Source organism: Hemiscyllium ocellatum, chromosome 5 (assembly GCF_020745735.1).
Source record: "Hemiscyllium ocellatum isolate sHemOce1 chromosome 5, sHemOce1.pat.X.cur, whole genome shotgun sequence".
Lineage (NCBI taxonomy): Eukaryota > Metazoa > Chordata > Chondrichthyes > Orectolobiformes > Hemiscylliidae > Hemiscyllium > Hemiscyllium ocellatum.
In genome coordinates, this window is record NC_083405.1 from 16,301,374 (window position 1) to 16,314,073 (window position 12,700).

Sequence of the window (12,700 nt, forward strand, 5' to 3'; positions counted from 1 at the left end):
TAAGTATGACCCTTTGATCTTTTACTTATATGAAAAGTATTAAGCCTTTAACTGATTAGATTGAGGGTGCAGGTTTTGATTGATTTAATGTAAACCTCAGAATTTCTTGCAAGTCACTGTCCCAAGATAACTTCAGGTTTTATCAGAATAAAGGTGACAGTGCTGGTCAGACTGGTTTTAATTTTAAGGTCATGTTTCAAGTCTGTTTGTATCTGTCAGACTGGTTTTATTTCCAAAGTAGGAATTTATCAAATGCCGTATTGACTGGCTTTGTCTGCAGATTGTGCTTGTTATACAAAACATAATGCATCTGCAAATGTAAATTCATCCCATAGATGTGTGAGAGTATGAAGGAGTATATGCCTGAGAGAGTGACTGCGAATGTGTGTACGACAGGGGTTCTGTGGAAGTGTGTCCATGTATATGAGCATGTGTAGTGCGGTGGGATCACCTATAGTGTGATATGAATCCAAGATCCCAGTTGTAGCCATCCTCATGGCTATCCGCCTCTGCTCGGCAACTCTGCATTGATGCGTCCCTGAGGATGGGGGGACACTCTCGAGAATGCTCGCTCACCCACTCACTCACTCGCACACTTTTTTAAATCTATAGGATGAATTTGTATTTGCAGATACATTCTATTTTGTTCAATAAGTACACTGTCAGTAGGCAGTCAATATGGCATTTAATAAATTTCTACTTTTGGAAATAAAACTAGTCTGACAGATACAAACAGACTTGAAACATGGCCTTAAAATGTATAAAATACATTGTCTGACCAGAGGTATTAGCTTCTGATAAAATCTGAGGATATCTTGCGGCAGTGACTTGGGAGAAATTCTGGGGTTTATATATTAATCATTCAAACCATGCACGTCCATTCTAATGATTAAAGACTTAATAGCATCTAGGTTTGTTCAATACAATCACATAAGTTGTGACCCTTTGATCTTTTTATTTATAAATTGTGTCCAAAGTATAGTAAAAAGTGAGGTCTGCAGATGCTGGAGATCACAGATGCAAATGTGTTGCTGGTCAAAGCACAGCAGGCCAGGCAGCATCTCAGGAATAGAGAATTCGACGTTTCGGGCCAGAGCCCTTCATCAGGAATGAGGAGAGTGTGCCAGGCAGGCTAAGATAAAAGGTAGGGAGGAGGGACTTGGGGGAGGGGCGATGGCGATGTGATAAATGGAAGGAGGTCAAGGTGAGGGTGATAGGCCGGAGTGGGGTGGGGGCGGAGAGGTCAGGAAGAAGATTGCAGGTTAGGAGGGTGGTGCTGAGTTTGAGGGAATCGACTGAGACAAGGTGGGGGGAGGGGAAATGAGGAAACTGGAGAAATCTGAGTTCATGTAAAAAATGAGGTCTGCAGATGCTGGAGATCACAGCTGCAAATGTGTTGCTGGTCAAAGCACAGCAGGCCAGGCAGCATCTCAGGAATAGAGAATTCGACGTTTCGAGCATAAGCCATCCCTTGTGGTTGGAGGGTTCCCAGGCGGAAGATGAGGCGCTCTTCCTCCAACCGTCGTGTTATGTTCTGGCGATGGAGGAGTCCAAGGACCTGCATGTCCTCGGTGGAGTGGGAGGGAGAGTTAAAGTGTTGACTCTATCCTTTGACAACCTTCTACATCAATCTTTGCATTATCTGCAAACTTACTAACCTGCCCATCTACATTTTCATCTAAGTCATTTATATATATCACAAACAGCAGAGATCTAGTACAGATCCCTGCAGAACATCACTAGTCACAGATCTCCAACCTGAAAAACACCCTTCCACTACTACACTCTGTCTTCTATGGGCAAACCAATTCTGAATCCATGCAGCCAAGTCTGTGGATTCCATGTATCTTTAATCTTCTGGATGAGCCTATCATGTGGGACCTTGTCAATAGCCTTACTAAAATCCATGTAAACAATATCCACTTTTCTACCCTCATCAATCATCTTTGTCACCTCAATCAAGTAAGTAAGACATGACCTGCCCTGCACAAAGCCATGTTGACTGTCCCTAATTAGGCCATGTTTTCTAAATGTGCATAAATTCTATCCCTACGAATTCTCCCCAATAGCTTCCCTACCACCAGTGAGAGACTTACTGGTCTATATTTTCCTGGATTATCCCTATTTTCTTTCTTGAACAGAGGGACAACATTAGCTACTCAGCAGTCCTCCGGAACCTGTCCAGTGGCTAGAGAGGATACAAAGATCTTGGTCAACGCCCCAGCAATCTCCTCTCTTGCCTCTCTGAAACCTGGAGTAGATACCATTGGCCCCTGAGGACCTATCCCCCTTTATGCTCTTCAAGAGGTGAAACATCATTACTTTCTTGATCTCCTGCTCCAGCATATTACATCAAGAAGCAGTGTGTATCTCTCCAGTGCTGCCTAGCCAAATTATTTGCCCTACTTGCCATCTTGCTTGCCATCTCCAAGAAGGGGATAATAATACCCAAAGTACGTAATATTTCCCATTCATTTATATTGGATCTGAACTTGAACTTTTCACATTGCAGGGCGAGGCCACTATAAAAAAGATGCTGGCCTTTTGGTGGCCTTTGGCATTGATTCTGGCAACTCAGCGAATAAGCAGACCCATTGTCAACTTGTTTGTTTCTCGTGATCTGGGAGGTAGTCCAGCAGCCACAGAGGTGAGTTTATCTCCATTTACCCAAAATATTTTTACTTACTGCTTTAAAGTTATGACTTTGCATCTGAATTACGAACTTAGAGTCCATGGACAAACCTAATGCAGGTACACGTTTACCTATCCCCAGTCAGCGGTAACAGAACATGTTGGTAGTTGCAAGCAGTGTTTTCATCCACCTTGGCGTATTGTATATATGTAAATTAGTGGTGCCAGAAAAGCACAGCAGGTCAGGCAGCATCCAAAGAGCAGGAAAATCGACGTTTCGGGCAAAAACCCTTCATCAGGAATTGTGAATTCTGTTGCCAGTTATAAAGGATTGATCATTTATTTTTATGAATAAAATCTGGACTTTGTTGCATCTAGGATGGTCTCTAGCATTGTTTTTAATAAAATAAGCACTACCTTCATGGAAAAAGAATTAAGTAAATCTTTTATAAGTTCAAGTTTGTTTACTAATGCATGATTCCTCAAATTGCCACCAACACACAGACATTATCATTGTGGCATACTCATGTGGTTACAGCTCATCTGTCTCTTTTCTGAACGTCAACAAAAGAGATGTCAGCCATCCCCTAATGATGTCTGTGCCACTGCATAAATAACACAATAGCTGTTTGGAAAGATTGACCAATTGATATCATGTGTTCTGCTCAAGCATTTGAGAAATAATTTGGAATATAGCTATTACATTAATTACTTTTATAATACAGACAACAATTACTAAGTTAGTGTTAAGGCAGCACCAGAATTGATTCTGATTCATTATCGTGTAAATGTTGCATGCTGAAGTAGAGTTGTAACATCTTTTTAAATCAATTAGTTATTTCAAAGTTGTGAATACAAAAATGAAGAAAATGGAAGTAAAATAAATGGGGTTAATTTCAGTGTCCACCGGTTCTTTGTTTCTTCCTTGAAGGTGGTTTTTTTTTTGAGGTTTGAGGAATGCGGAGGGTTTACGAGAATGACTTCTGTATGGCTACAGTTGCAAGAGGTCTATTACGTGTTTGGTGATATTTCTCCTGTGCAAAAAAAAACCATTTTTACACTTAAGAGGAAGGGGTGGGAGGGTAGGTTTGGATCACCTTTACCCTTCCAATGAAAAGACTGTCTTGAGTGATGCTTGAGGAGTCTGTGTGCTTTATTCGGTAGATATTTGCAGACAAGTCTAATTCTGCAAGATGACCTCAAACCAACCTCCAGAGAAAGCAATGGTCAGGCATGATATTTTCTTGCCAGCAGCTTTTTTTTTTCTAGGCAGTTTATAGTCTATGAAACAATTAATTGAATAATATCTAATTTATTGGAGGAAATTTTTACTTAACGTGCTGATGACAGGAACCTGAAAATCAGACATTGGATAGGCAATTCACAATCACCCAACTTATTACTTGCAAACAACTGAAAATTACCCTTTGTTTTCAGAAATATCTGAAAACAATGGGAATGTTGTATATCAAACCTTTTGTAAAGTTAATGACTTTTTTTTGTTTACATTTCACTTTCAGGCTGTTGCTGTTTTAACGGCCACATATCCAGTGGGCCACATGCCTTATGGGTGGCTGACTGAGCTCCGTGCTGTTTACCCTGCTTTTGACAAGGTAATCCTGGACATGGCAAATGAATGAACAGTCAACAAGAAAAACCAGAACAAAAAATACAATTACTAACAGTGAAATACTTAAAGCAAGCTGTGCAAATCGCTGACAGACATTGCTGTTTTCTGGTAGTTACAATATAGACACTTACAACATTTAACATAACATTATGTAGCATCTGATTATGGCAACCTGGCTGCTTGAGAAATGTGAAATGATCATTATTAACAAGTACAGAGGAACCTCTATTATCCGAAGGACACTGACGGGCAGTATTTCATTTGGTTAATCGAATGTCGGGCAACGTAGTTTAACCAAGCATTGGGACCTTACAATCTTGCCAAATAATCACTTTCAGATAATCAAATGACAGATAATTAGAGGTTTCTCTGTATGTCACTCAAAAGGTGGTATGTGTATGGAATGAGCTGCTAGAGGAAGTGGTGGAGGCTGGGACAATTACAACATTTAAAAGGCATTTGGATGGGTATATGTATAGGAAGGATTTAGAGGGATATGGGCCAGGTGATGGCAAATGGGACTAGATTAGGTTAGGATATCTGGCCAGCATGGATGAGTTAAACCGAAGGGTCTGTTTCCATGATGTACACCTCTATGACTCTCTCTATGCTAATTAGTTCACTTTTTAAGAAATATTTTGACTTAAGATTGCAGAATGTGGTAATAATCTTAAAAGTACTGCCTATAAGGGTGCTAGAAGTAGAAACACTCAACATTAAAGAAGTAGTTAGAAATAGACTTGTGTTGCCAAGGCCTACAAAGCTGGCTGTTGGCCAAGTACTAGAAAATGAGATTATAATAGGTGGCTTGTTTTTGACTGGCATGAACTCAATGGGTTGGAAGGGCCTTATCCTGTTCTGGAGATTGGTATGACTCTTGATTTGAAAACAAAAGTATCAAATCTGTTATCTTATTAGAATTTGTTTTATTACAATGCAAGTGCAAATAACCCTTTTATTTTTGAAAGTATTTTTAAATGTATGAGTCATTCTGAATTTTAATTTTTGTTTCAAAGTTCAATCTTTTAGATTAGAACATGGCAAGCAATTCCAGTATTATTTGGCTTTCCAAAGAGCCCGAGAGAAAATATGGTCATCACCGTCTTGAACTGTTACATTCTATGTGGTATAGGCAGTGGTTTCCGTAATGACACGATTCAATTGCCCTTTGTTTCAGAGGATGGTTAAGATTCAAAAACATTGCTGAGAATAGTGAGTCACACGTGGGATGGTCAGTAAAAGCTGATGACTTAAAGGACTCAAAATAACAAACTAGTGAAACCAATATCTTACGTTCCCAATGTTGAATTGAATTTATTGTCACGTGTACCAAGGCACAGCGAAAAGTTTTGTCTTGCGAGCAAGACGAGCAAATCACAGGCTTAAGTAGCATAGATAGTAAATAATTGGTAAACAGCAGGCAAAACAAAAACACAAGTACAGGCAATGTTAAGAGTTTGGAAGTCCACTCAGTATTCTAACATCAGTAGGCTAGAGACTGTTGCAAAATCGGCTGGTGCGTGTGTTTAGGCTTCTGTATCTTCTCCCCGATGGTAGAGGTTGTAGAAAAACATTGCCCGGGGTGGGATGGATCTTTGAGAATGCTGGTGGCCTTTCCTTGACAGCGGGCCTGGTAGGTGGATTCTATAGGTGGGAGGTTGGCCTTTGTGATTGTCTGGGCCGAGTTCACCACTCTCTGTAACCATCTCCAGATGTTACGCAAGGTCAACGTGAAAACATAGTGTAAGATTTTTACTTGAAAATATCAGCAAAAACTGAATAAGTGGTGGAATACTTGAGCTGCATGGATCGAAAGACCTGTTAGTTTCGTGCAGTATGCACAACACATGAGGTAGTATTTGCTGCTAATCTCAAATCAAGCTCTACTGTTGCCTTCTGTGCCCTCCTATAATTTCTAAATTTAGACAATAAATTGAGACAAATATACAGAAACAAAACTTCAAAAATTTCAGTGCGTTGCAGGCTACTCGTACAGCAAATGTTGACTGCTGTAAAATTCAAATGACCTCCATATTAGCTGTGGTATAACTCAGGTGGACTCAAACTGTCCCTAGCTGTACTGATTCCAGTTGGCCAGTATTGAAGATTAGGAGTCAGTGCCTTGCAATGACACCATTATAGATCTGCAATGAGGTGACTGACTGCATTTCCTCTGCAGTAAGCAATTTCTCATCCAAAAGTGGTGTGTTCTCAAATCTATCATTCTTACTAACCTTGAGTAAAACAATTTTTACATTTAGTTTCTTCATGTCCAAACAGCTTTGCAGCTATTTGTGCCTTGCATATGTTATTTTAATTTTGTGACTTTTTAAGATTTCCTGCCAAGAACTGAACATTATGGAGACAGCACTGACACTACCATATATTGCTATGATTTATACATGCCTTGCACACCACAGTCTATCCTGCACCCAAAAATGTTGCCTTCACAATTGCCAATTTGCTTACCAGCACTTTTGAGGTTTCTAAGAAAATGCATTCACGCAGTGGGTGTTCAAATGTTTTTCTAGTAATTGTACTGTACCTCTAAATGTTTGAGCTTTTTGAGAAGTTGAGAATTATGATTGTCGTAAATTGTCTTCAATCAGAATGGATATTTCAAATTCCTGGACTTTATTACAAGATGAAGCTAGAAACTGAGTTTCTTTTTTCCATTTATTACAGAATAACCCAAGCAATAAACTTGGGCACGTCATCAATAAGTCACATATCAAGAGATTTACTTTCACTTGTTTGGCTGTCTCCGTCACAGTAAGTATACATCCTTCAAAATGTTTTTTTTGTTTATTCTGAATTAATCTGTTAATGTTGGGAGTTTTTAAAAATAATTCCATTTGTCTTTGAGATTCAAATAAAAGGTATCCTGCAGTTTGTTTTTATTGAAACATTTGATCAGGGTATTAAAACCAATGGTAAACGTGTTATATTTGCTAACTCTTCAAAATAGGAAGAGTAGTAGATAATGAAAACTGCAAAATAAATGTGCAAAAAGACTGAGTTATTGATTTTTGAAGAGATTAGATTAGATTAGATTACAGTGTGGAATAAGCACTTCGGCCCAACAAGTCCACACTGACCCTCCAAAGAGCAACCCACCCAGACCCATTCCCCTACATTTACCCCTTCACCTAACACTAAAGGCAATTTAGCATGGCCAGTTCACCTAACCTGCACATTTTTGGACTGTGGGAGGAAACCGGAGCACCCGGAGGAAATCCACGTTGACATTGGGAGAATAAGCAAACTCCTGCTTCAAGTAAAAATGCTGCCTAACCTGCTGTGCTTTGACCAGCAACACATTTGCAGCTGTGATCTCCAGCATCTGCAGACCTCATTTTTTACTCGAAGATTTTAACCTACTGCGAATCCTCTTACAAGGATGCCTTCCTTGAAGAAGCTCTCTTCCTCCCTCTACAAGGATTTCAGTGAGTCCCTCTCTCACTGCACCCCCCAGGTCATCTACCTCCTTCCACCTATCCCACCTCCATCGCCCCTCCCCCTAGTCCCTCCTCCCTACCTTTTATCTCAGCCGGCTTGGCTCTCTCTCTCTTATTCCTGATGAAGGGCTTATGCTCGAAACGTCGAATTCTCTATTCCTGAGATGCTGCCTAACCTGCTGTGCTTTGACCAGCAACACATTTGCAGCTGTGATCTCCAGCATCTGCAGACCTCATTTTTTACTCGAAGATTTTAACCTACTGCGAATCCTCTTACAAGGATGCCTTCCTTGAAGAAGCTCTCTTCCTCCCTCTACAAGGATTTCAGTGAGTCCCTCTCTCACTGCACCCCCCAGGTCATCTACCTCCTTCCACCTATCCCACCTCCATCGCCCCTCCCCCTAGTCCCTCCTCCCTACCTTTTATCTCAGCCGGCTTGGCTCTCTCTCTCTTATTCCTGATGAAGGGCTTATGCTCGAAACGTCGAATTCTCTATTCCTGAGATGCTGCCTAACCTGCTGTGCTTTGACCAGCAACACATTTGCAGCTGTGATCTCCAGCATCTGCAGACCTCATTTTTTACTCGAAGATTTTAACCTACTGCGAATCCTCTTACAAGGATGCCTTCCTTGAAGAAGCTCTCTTCCTCCCTCTACAAGGATTTCAGTGAGTCCCTCTCTCACTGCACCCCCCAGGTCATCTACCTCCTTCCACCTATCCCACCTCCATCGCCCCTCCCCCTAGTCCCTCCTCCCTACCTTTTATCTCAGCCGGCTTGGCTCTCTCTCTCTTATTCCTGATGAAGGGCTTATGCTCGAAACGTCGAATTCTCTATTCCTGAGATGCTGCCTAACCTGCTGTGCTTTGACCAGCAACACATTTGCAGCTGTGATCTCCAGCATCTGCAGACCTCATTTTTTACTCGAAGATTTTAACCTACTGCGAATCCTCTTACAAGGATGCCTTCCTTGAAGAAGCTCTCTTCCTCCCTCTACAAGGATTTCAGTGAGTCCCTCTCTCACTGCACCCCCCAGGTCATCTACCTCCTTCCACCTATCCCACCTCCATCGCCCCTCCCCCTAGTCCCTCCTCCCTACCTTTTATCTCAGCCGGCTTGGCTCTCTCTCTCTTATTCCTGATGAAGGGCTTATGCTCGAAACGTCGAATTCTCTATTCCTGAGATGCTGCCTAACCTGCTGTGCTTTGACCAGCAACACATTTGCAGCTGTGATCTCCAGCATCTGCAGACCTCATTTTTTACTCGAAGATTTTAACCTACTGCGAATCCTCTTACAAGGATGCCTTCCTTGAAGAAGCTCTCTTCCTCCCTCTACAAGGATTTCAGTGAGTCCCTCTCTCACTGCACCCCCCAGGTCATCTACCTCCTTCCACCTATCCCACCTCCATCGCCCCTCCCCCTAGTCCCTCCTCCCTACCTTTTATCTCAGCCGGCTTGGCTCTCTCTCTCTTATTCCTGATGAAGGGCTTATGCTCGAAACGTCGAATTCTCTATTCCTGAGATGCTGCCTAACCTGCTGTGCTTTGACCAGCAACACATTTGCAGCAAACTCCTGCTTCAGGCAACTGTCTGTGTGGATGATTAAATGCAATTGCTGTATGTAAAATCCTCCTACTTTCTTTGGAAGGGTATGCAAAACTGAATAAAATACCTCCAAAGTGAGGGGTGGGGTATAAGGACAGTATGGTCCAGGAAGAAGTTGAATCTCAGTGTATATCAAATGTTATAGCTATGATACATTAAAATGAATGCTTCCTAAGAAGAGCTGAAAAATGTGTTGCTGGAAAAGCGCAGCAGGTCAGGCAGCATCCAAGGAGCAGGAGAATTGACATTTCAGGCATAAACCCTTCTTCAGGAAGATCCCTGAAGAGGGGCTTATGCCCGAAACATTGATTCTCCTGCTCCTTGGAGCTGCCTGACCTGCTGTGCTTTTCCAGCAACACATTTTTCAGCACTGATTGCCAGCATCTGCAGTCCTTACTTGCTTCCTACGAAGATAAAATCAGAACATGTAGCCAGACTGAATAGAAAAGTAAGTGATTATCTAAAATAGGGACATTATCTTAGTGTTCATTGTATATTTTATCTAGTTTTGATTGGTAGTTGGAAATTATTTACTACTTTAATAACAGCATTGAATTCAAATAAAAGCAAATGGTTTTGATATGTTATGACTGTGGACCAGACCACTAAATTTGTTACGGTGTGAGATTCCACACACTTACTAATAGAATAAAGCCACAAATTGCATAATTTTGCAGAAGCAATAATCAGCTTTACTTTAAAAAGTATACAGACAGCTGATATTCTAATATCCATAATTAACACGAATCATAGACGAACTGTGGTCAAAGGCTTCACCGAGCGCAACAAATAACCAATATAGTAAAAACAGATCCTGTGGATTTCTCAGCAACCCCAACACATTGCTGCCACATGGGCAATCAGTTCTCATTAATATATTTTACATTCAGATATCTGGCTTTCTAAACTCCCTAAAGTCACTCCACCATGGGGGGCCTCAGTGGTTGGTTGCTTTAGCAGTGCATGATGGGGCTACCATTTGCCATTCCTGGAATTGTGCTCTCTTGAACTCTGGATGTTGCACTCTAGTGCCTATTCTTGTGCACAATGGCAGGACAAGTAAATATGGTAGTTAGAGGCAAGCATTCCATTTGCCTTATCAGTTGTGGCATAGATGATGAGAGCAGGGAAGTTATGTTCAGAGCGTAAAGGACTTTGATTAGGTCACAGCTAGAGTGCCCTATGCAATTCTGGTCACCGCACTATAAGGAGGATGTGATTGCACTGGAACAGGCTGCAGAGAAGGTGCACCAGGATGTGCCTCGTATCAAGTTAAACTTAAGTTCACGTTGCTTTCTTTAGAGCAGAGAAGGCTGAAAGTGGAAATCTGAGCTGTATAAGGTTATAACAGGCATGGACAAGTTGGAAAGGAAACCGCTCTTCCCCTTTAGTTGAAGGGTCAATAACAAAGGCACATAATTTTAATGTGAAAGGAAGGAGATTCAGAAGGAATTTGAGGAAAATCATTTTTGTCGTGAAGGTGGCGGGAATTTGGAATGCCCTACCTGGAAGTTGAGGCAGATGTCTTAACTTTTAAAAGGTACTTGGATGAGAACTTGAAATAACGTTCAAGGCTATGGGCCAAGTGCTGAGAAGTGGGATTAGTGTAGATTTAGAGTAGTTTTGTTGGTGCTAACTTGGTGGGCTGGAAGGCCTCTTCTGTACTCTCTGATTCTGTACACGAAGTGGCAGGAAAATTGAACACTTACTTTGAGTATGTCTTCCCAGAAGACAATTAGATTAGATTACTTACAGTGTGGAAACAGGCCCTTCGGCCCAACAAGTCCACACCGACCCGCCGAAGCGCAACCCACCCATACCCCTACTCCTACCCCTAACACTATGGGCAATTTAGCATGGCCAATGCATCTAACAAAGGTTAGGGAAATGAGGATGGAATTGAATGAAATTTATTTTAATAAGAAAATGGTGCTAGGATAGTTAACAAGGTTAGAGGCTGACAAATCACCAGGGCCTGATGATCTACATACCCAGAGTACTCGAGGACATGGTCCTGAAAATGTTAGATGCATTAATGGAGCAGTTCCTACAGATCAGAGGTAACAAATGTAACACTGCTATTTCAAAAGGGAGGGAGAGAAAACATTAAAATTATAGATCAGTTAGCCTAATATGAGGTGATGGATTAAATGGCATCATGGGTTATAAAAGGCAAATCATGCTTTCAAAATTCACTTGTGTTTTGAGGATGCAACTAATGAAAAAGAGAGAGCTAGTGGTTGTGGTGTATTTGGATTTTTAGAAGTCTTTTTTGTTAAAGTCCCTCAATCATAGATTCCCTCCAGCAGGTCATTCGGCCCATCGAGTTCACACCAATTCTCTGAAGAGCATCCCACTCAGACCCCGACCACCCTAGTCCTGTAACCCTGCATTTCCCACGGCTAACCCACCTAGCCTGCACATCACTGAACACTACAGGCAATTTAGCATGGCCAGTCTACCTAACATGCACACCTTTTGGAGGTTAGTAGACAAAATTAAAGCACATGGGATCGTGTGCAATACATTAGCATGGATTGAGAACTGATTGACTGATAGGTAGGAAACAGTGTGAGAATAAATAGATGTTTATGCAAGTAATAGGTAGTTACTAGTGAGCCACTGCAAAGATCAGCTATTCACAATGTATGTAAGTGACCTGGATGAAGGAAACAAATGTAGCATTTCCAACTTTGCTGACAATACAAAAATCCTGGGCAGGATTGTAATTTGTAAGGAGTCTTCAACATGATTTAGACAGTGTGTAGGCGAATTACATGGCAGATGAGGTATATATGGGTAAATGTGAAGTTATGCATTTGGATATGAAAAACAGATGGGAAGCGCATTATTTACCTGATGCTAAATTTGGAAATGCTGTTTGTCAGGTAGATTTTATTTAACAGTACCAGTGCAGAGCTTTTCACGACTGCAAATGACCAAAGCGACTTTTCTACCATTATATGCATGATCAAAGTTAACATACAGATGGCAGATTAAACACATTGATCACTGCACTTAGTTCACAGTATGTATTCCCATTGTAAGCTGCTCAGTGTTGAGAGAGCTAAATTTATAATGCATACCTTCCAGCTCTATGCAGAAACATTAATTTTGTGGAATAACAAGAAGTTGTGACGTGCAATGATACATGGTAAGGAAACCTACCAGGTGTGCAGTCCTGAAGAAATGTTGAATACCATTACTTTTAGCCAGCCTTTAGATACAAAGTTGTTGGCAGCACTGAAAACTATAATGAATGATACCAGGTCAGAAACGAAATCCGCTCAGAGTAGCTGCTGATTGGTAAGACCACATTACACTGTCAGTGATTCTGTTTATGGTGTCCTCACACTTAAATACACATTTTAATGTCTT

General features: G+C 41.3%; 1 protein-coding gene across 1 annotated transcript in view; it reads left to right on the forward strand.

The window, feature by feature from the left end:
• ankhb (ANKH inorganic pyrophosphate transport regulator b) overlaps nt 1-12,700 on the forward strand; it is a 119,181-nt gene that overhangs the window by 52,917 nt on the left and 53,564 nt on the right. Inside the window, exons 6-8 of the mRNA XM_060825318.1 lie at nt 2,513-2,647; nt 4,152-4,244; nt 6,947-7,033. Coding sequence (XP_060681301.1) covers nt 2,513-2,647; nt 4,152-4,244; nt 6,947-7,033 — 315 coding nt within the window. The remainder of the gene's footprint in view (nt 1-2,512; nt 2,648-4,151; nt 4,245-6,946; nt 7,034-12,700) is intronic.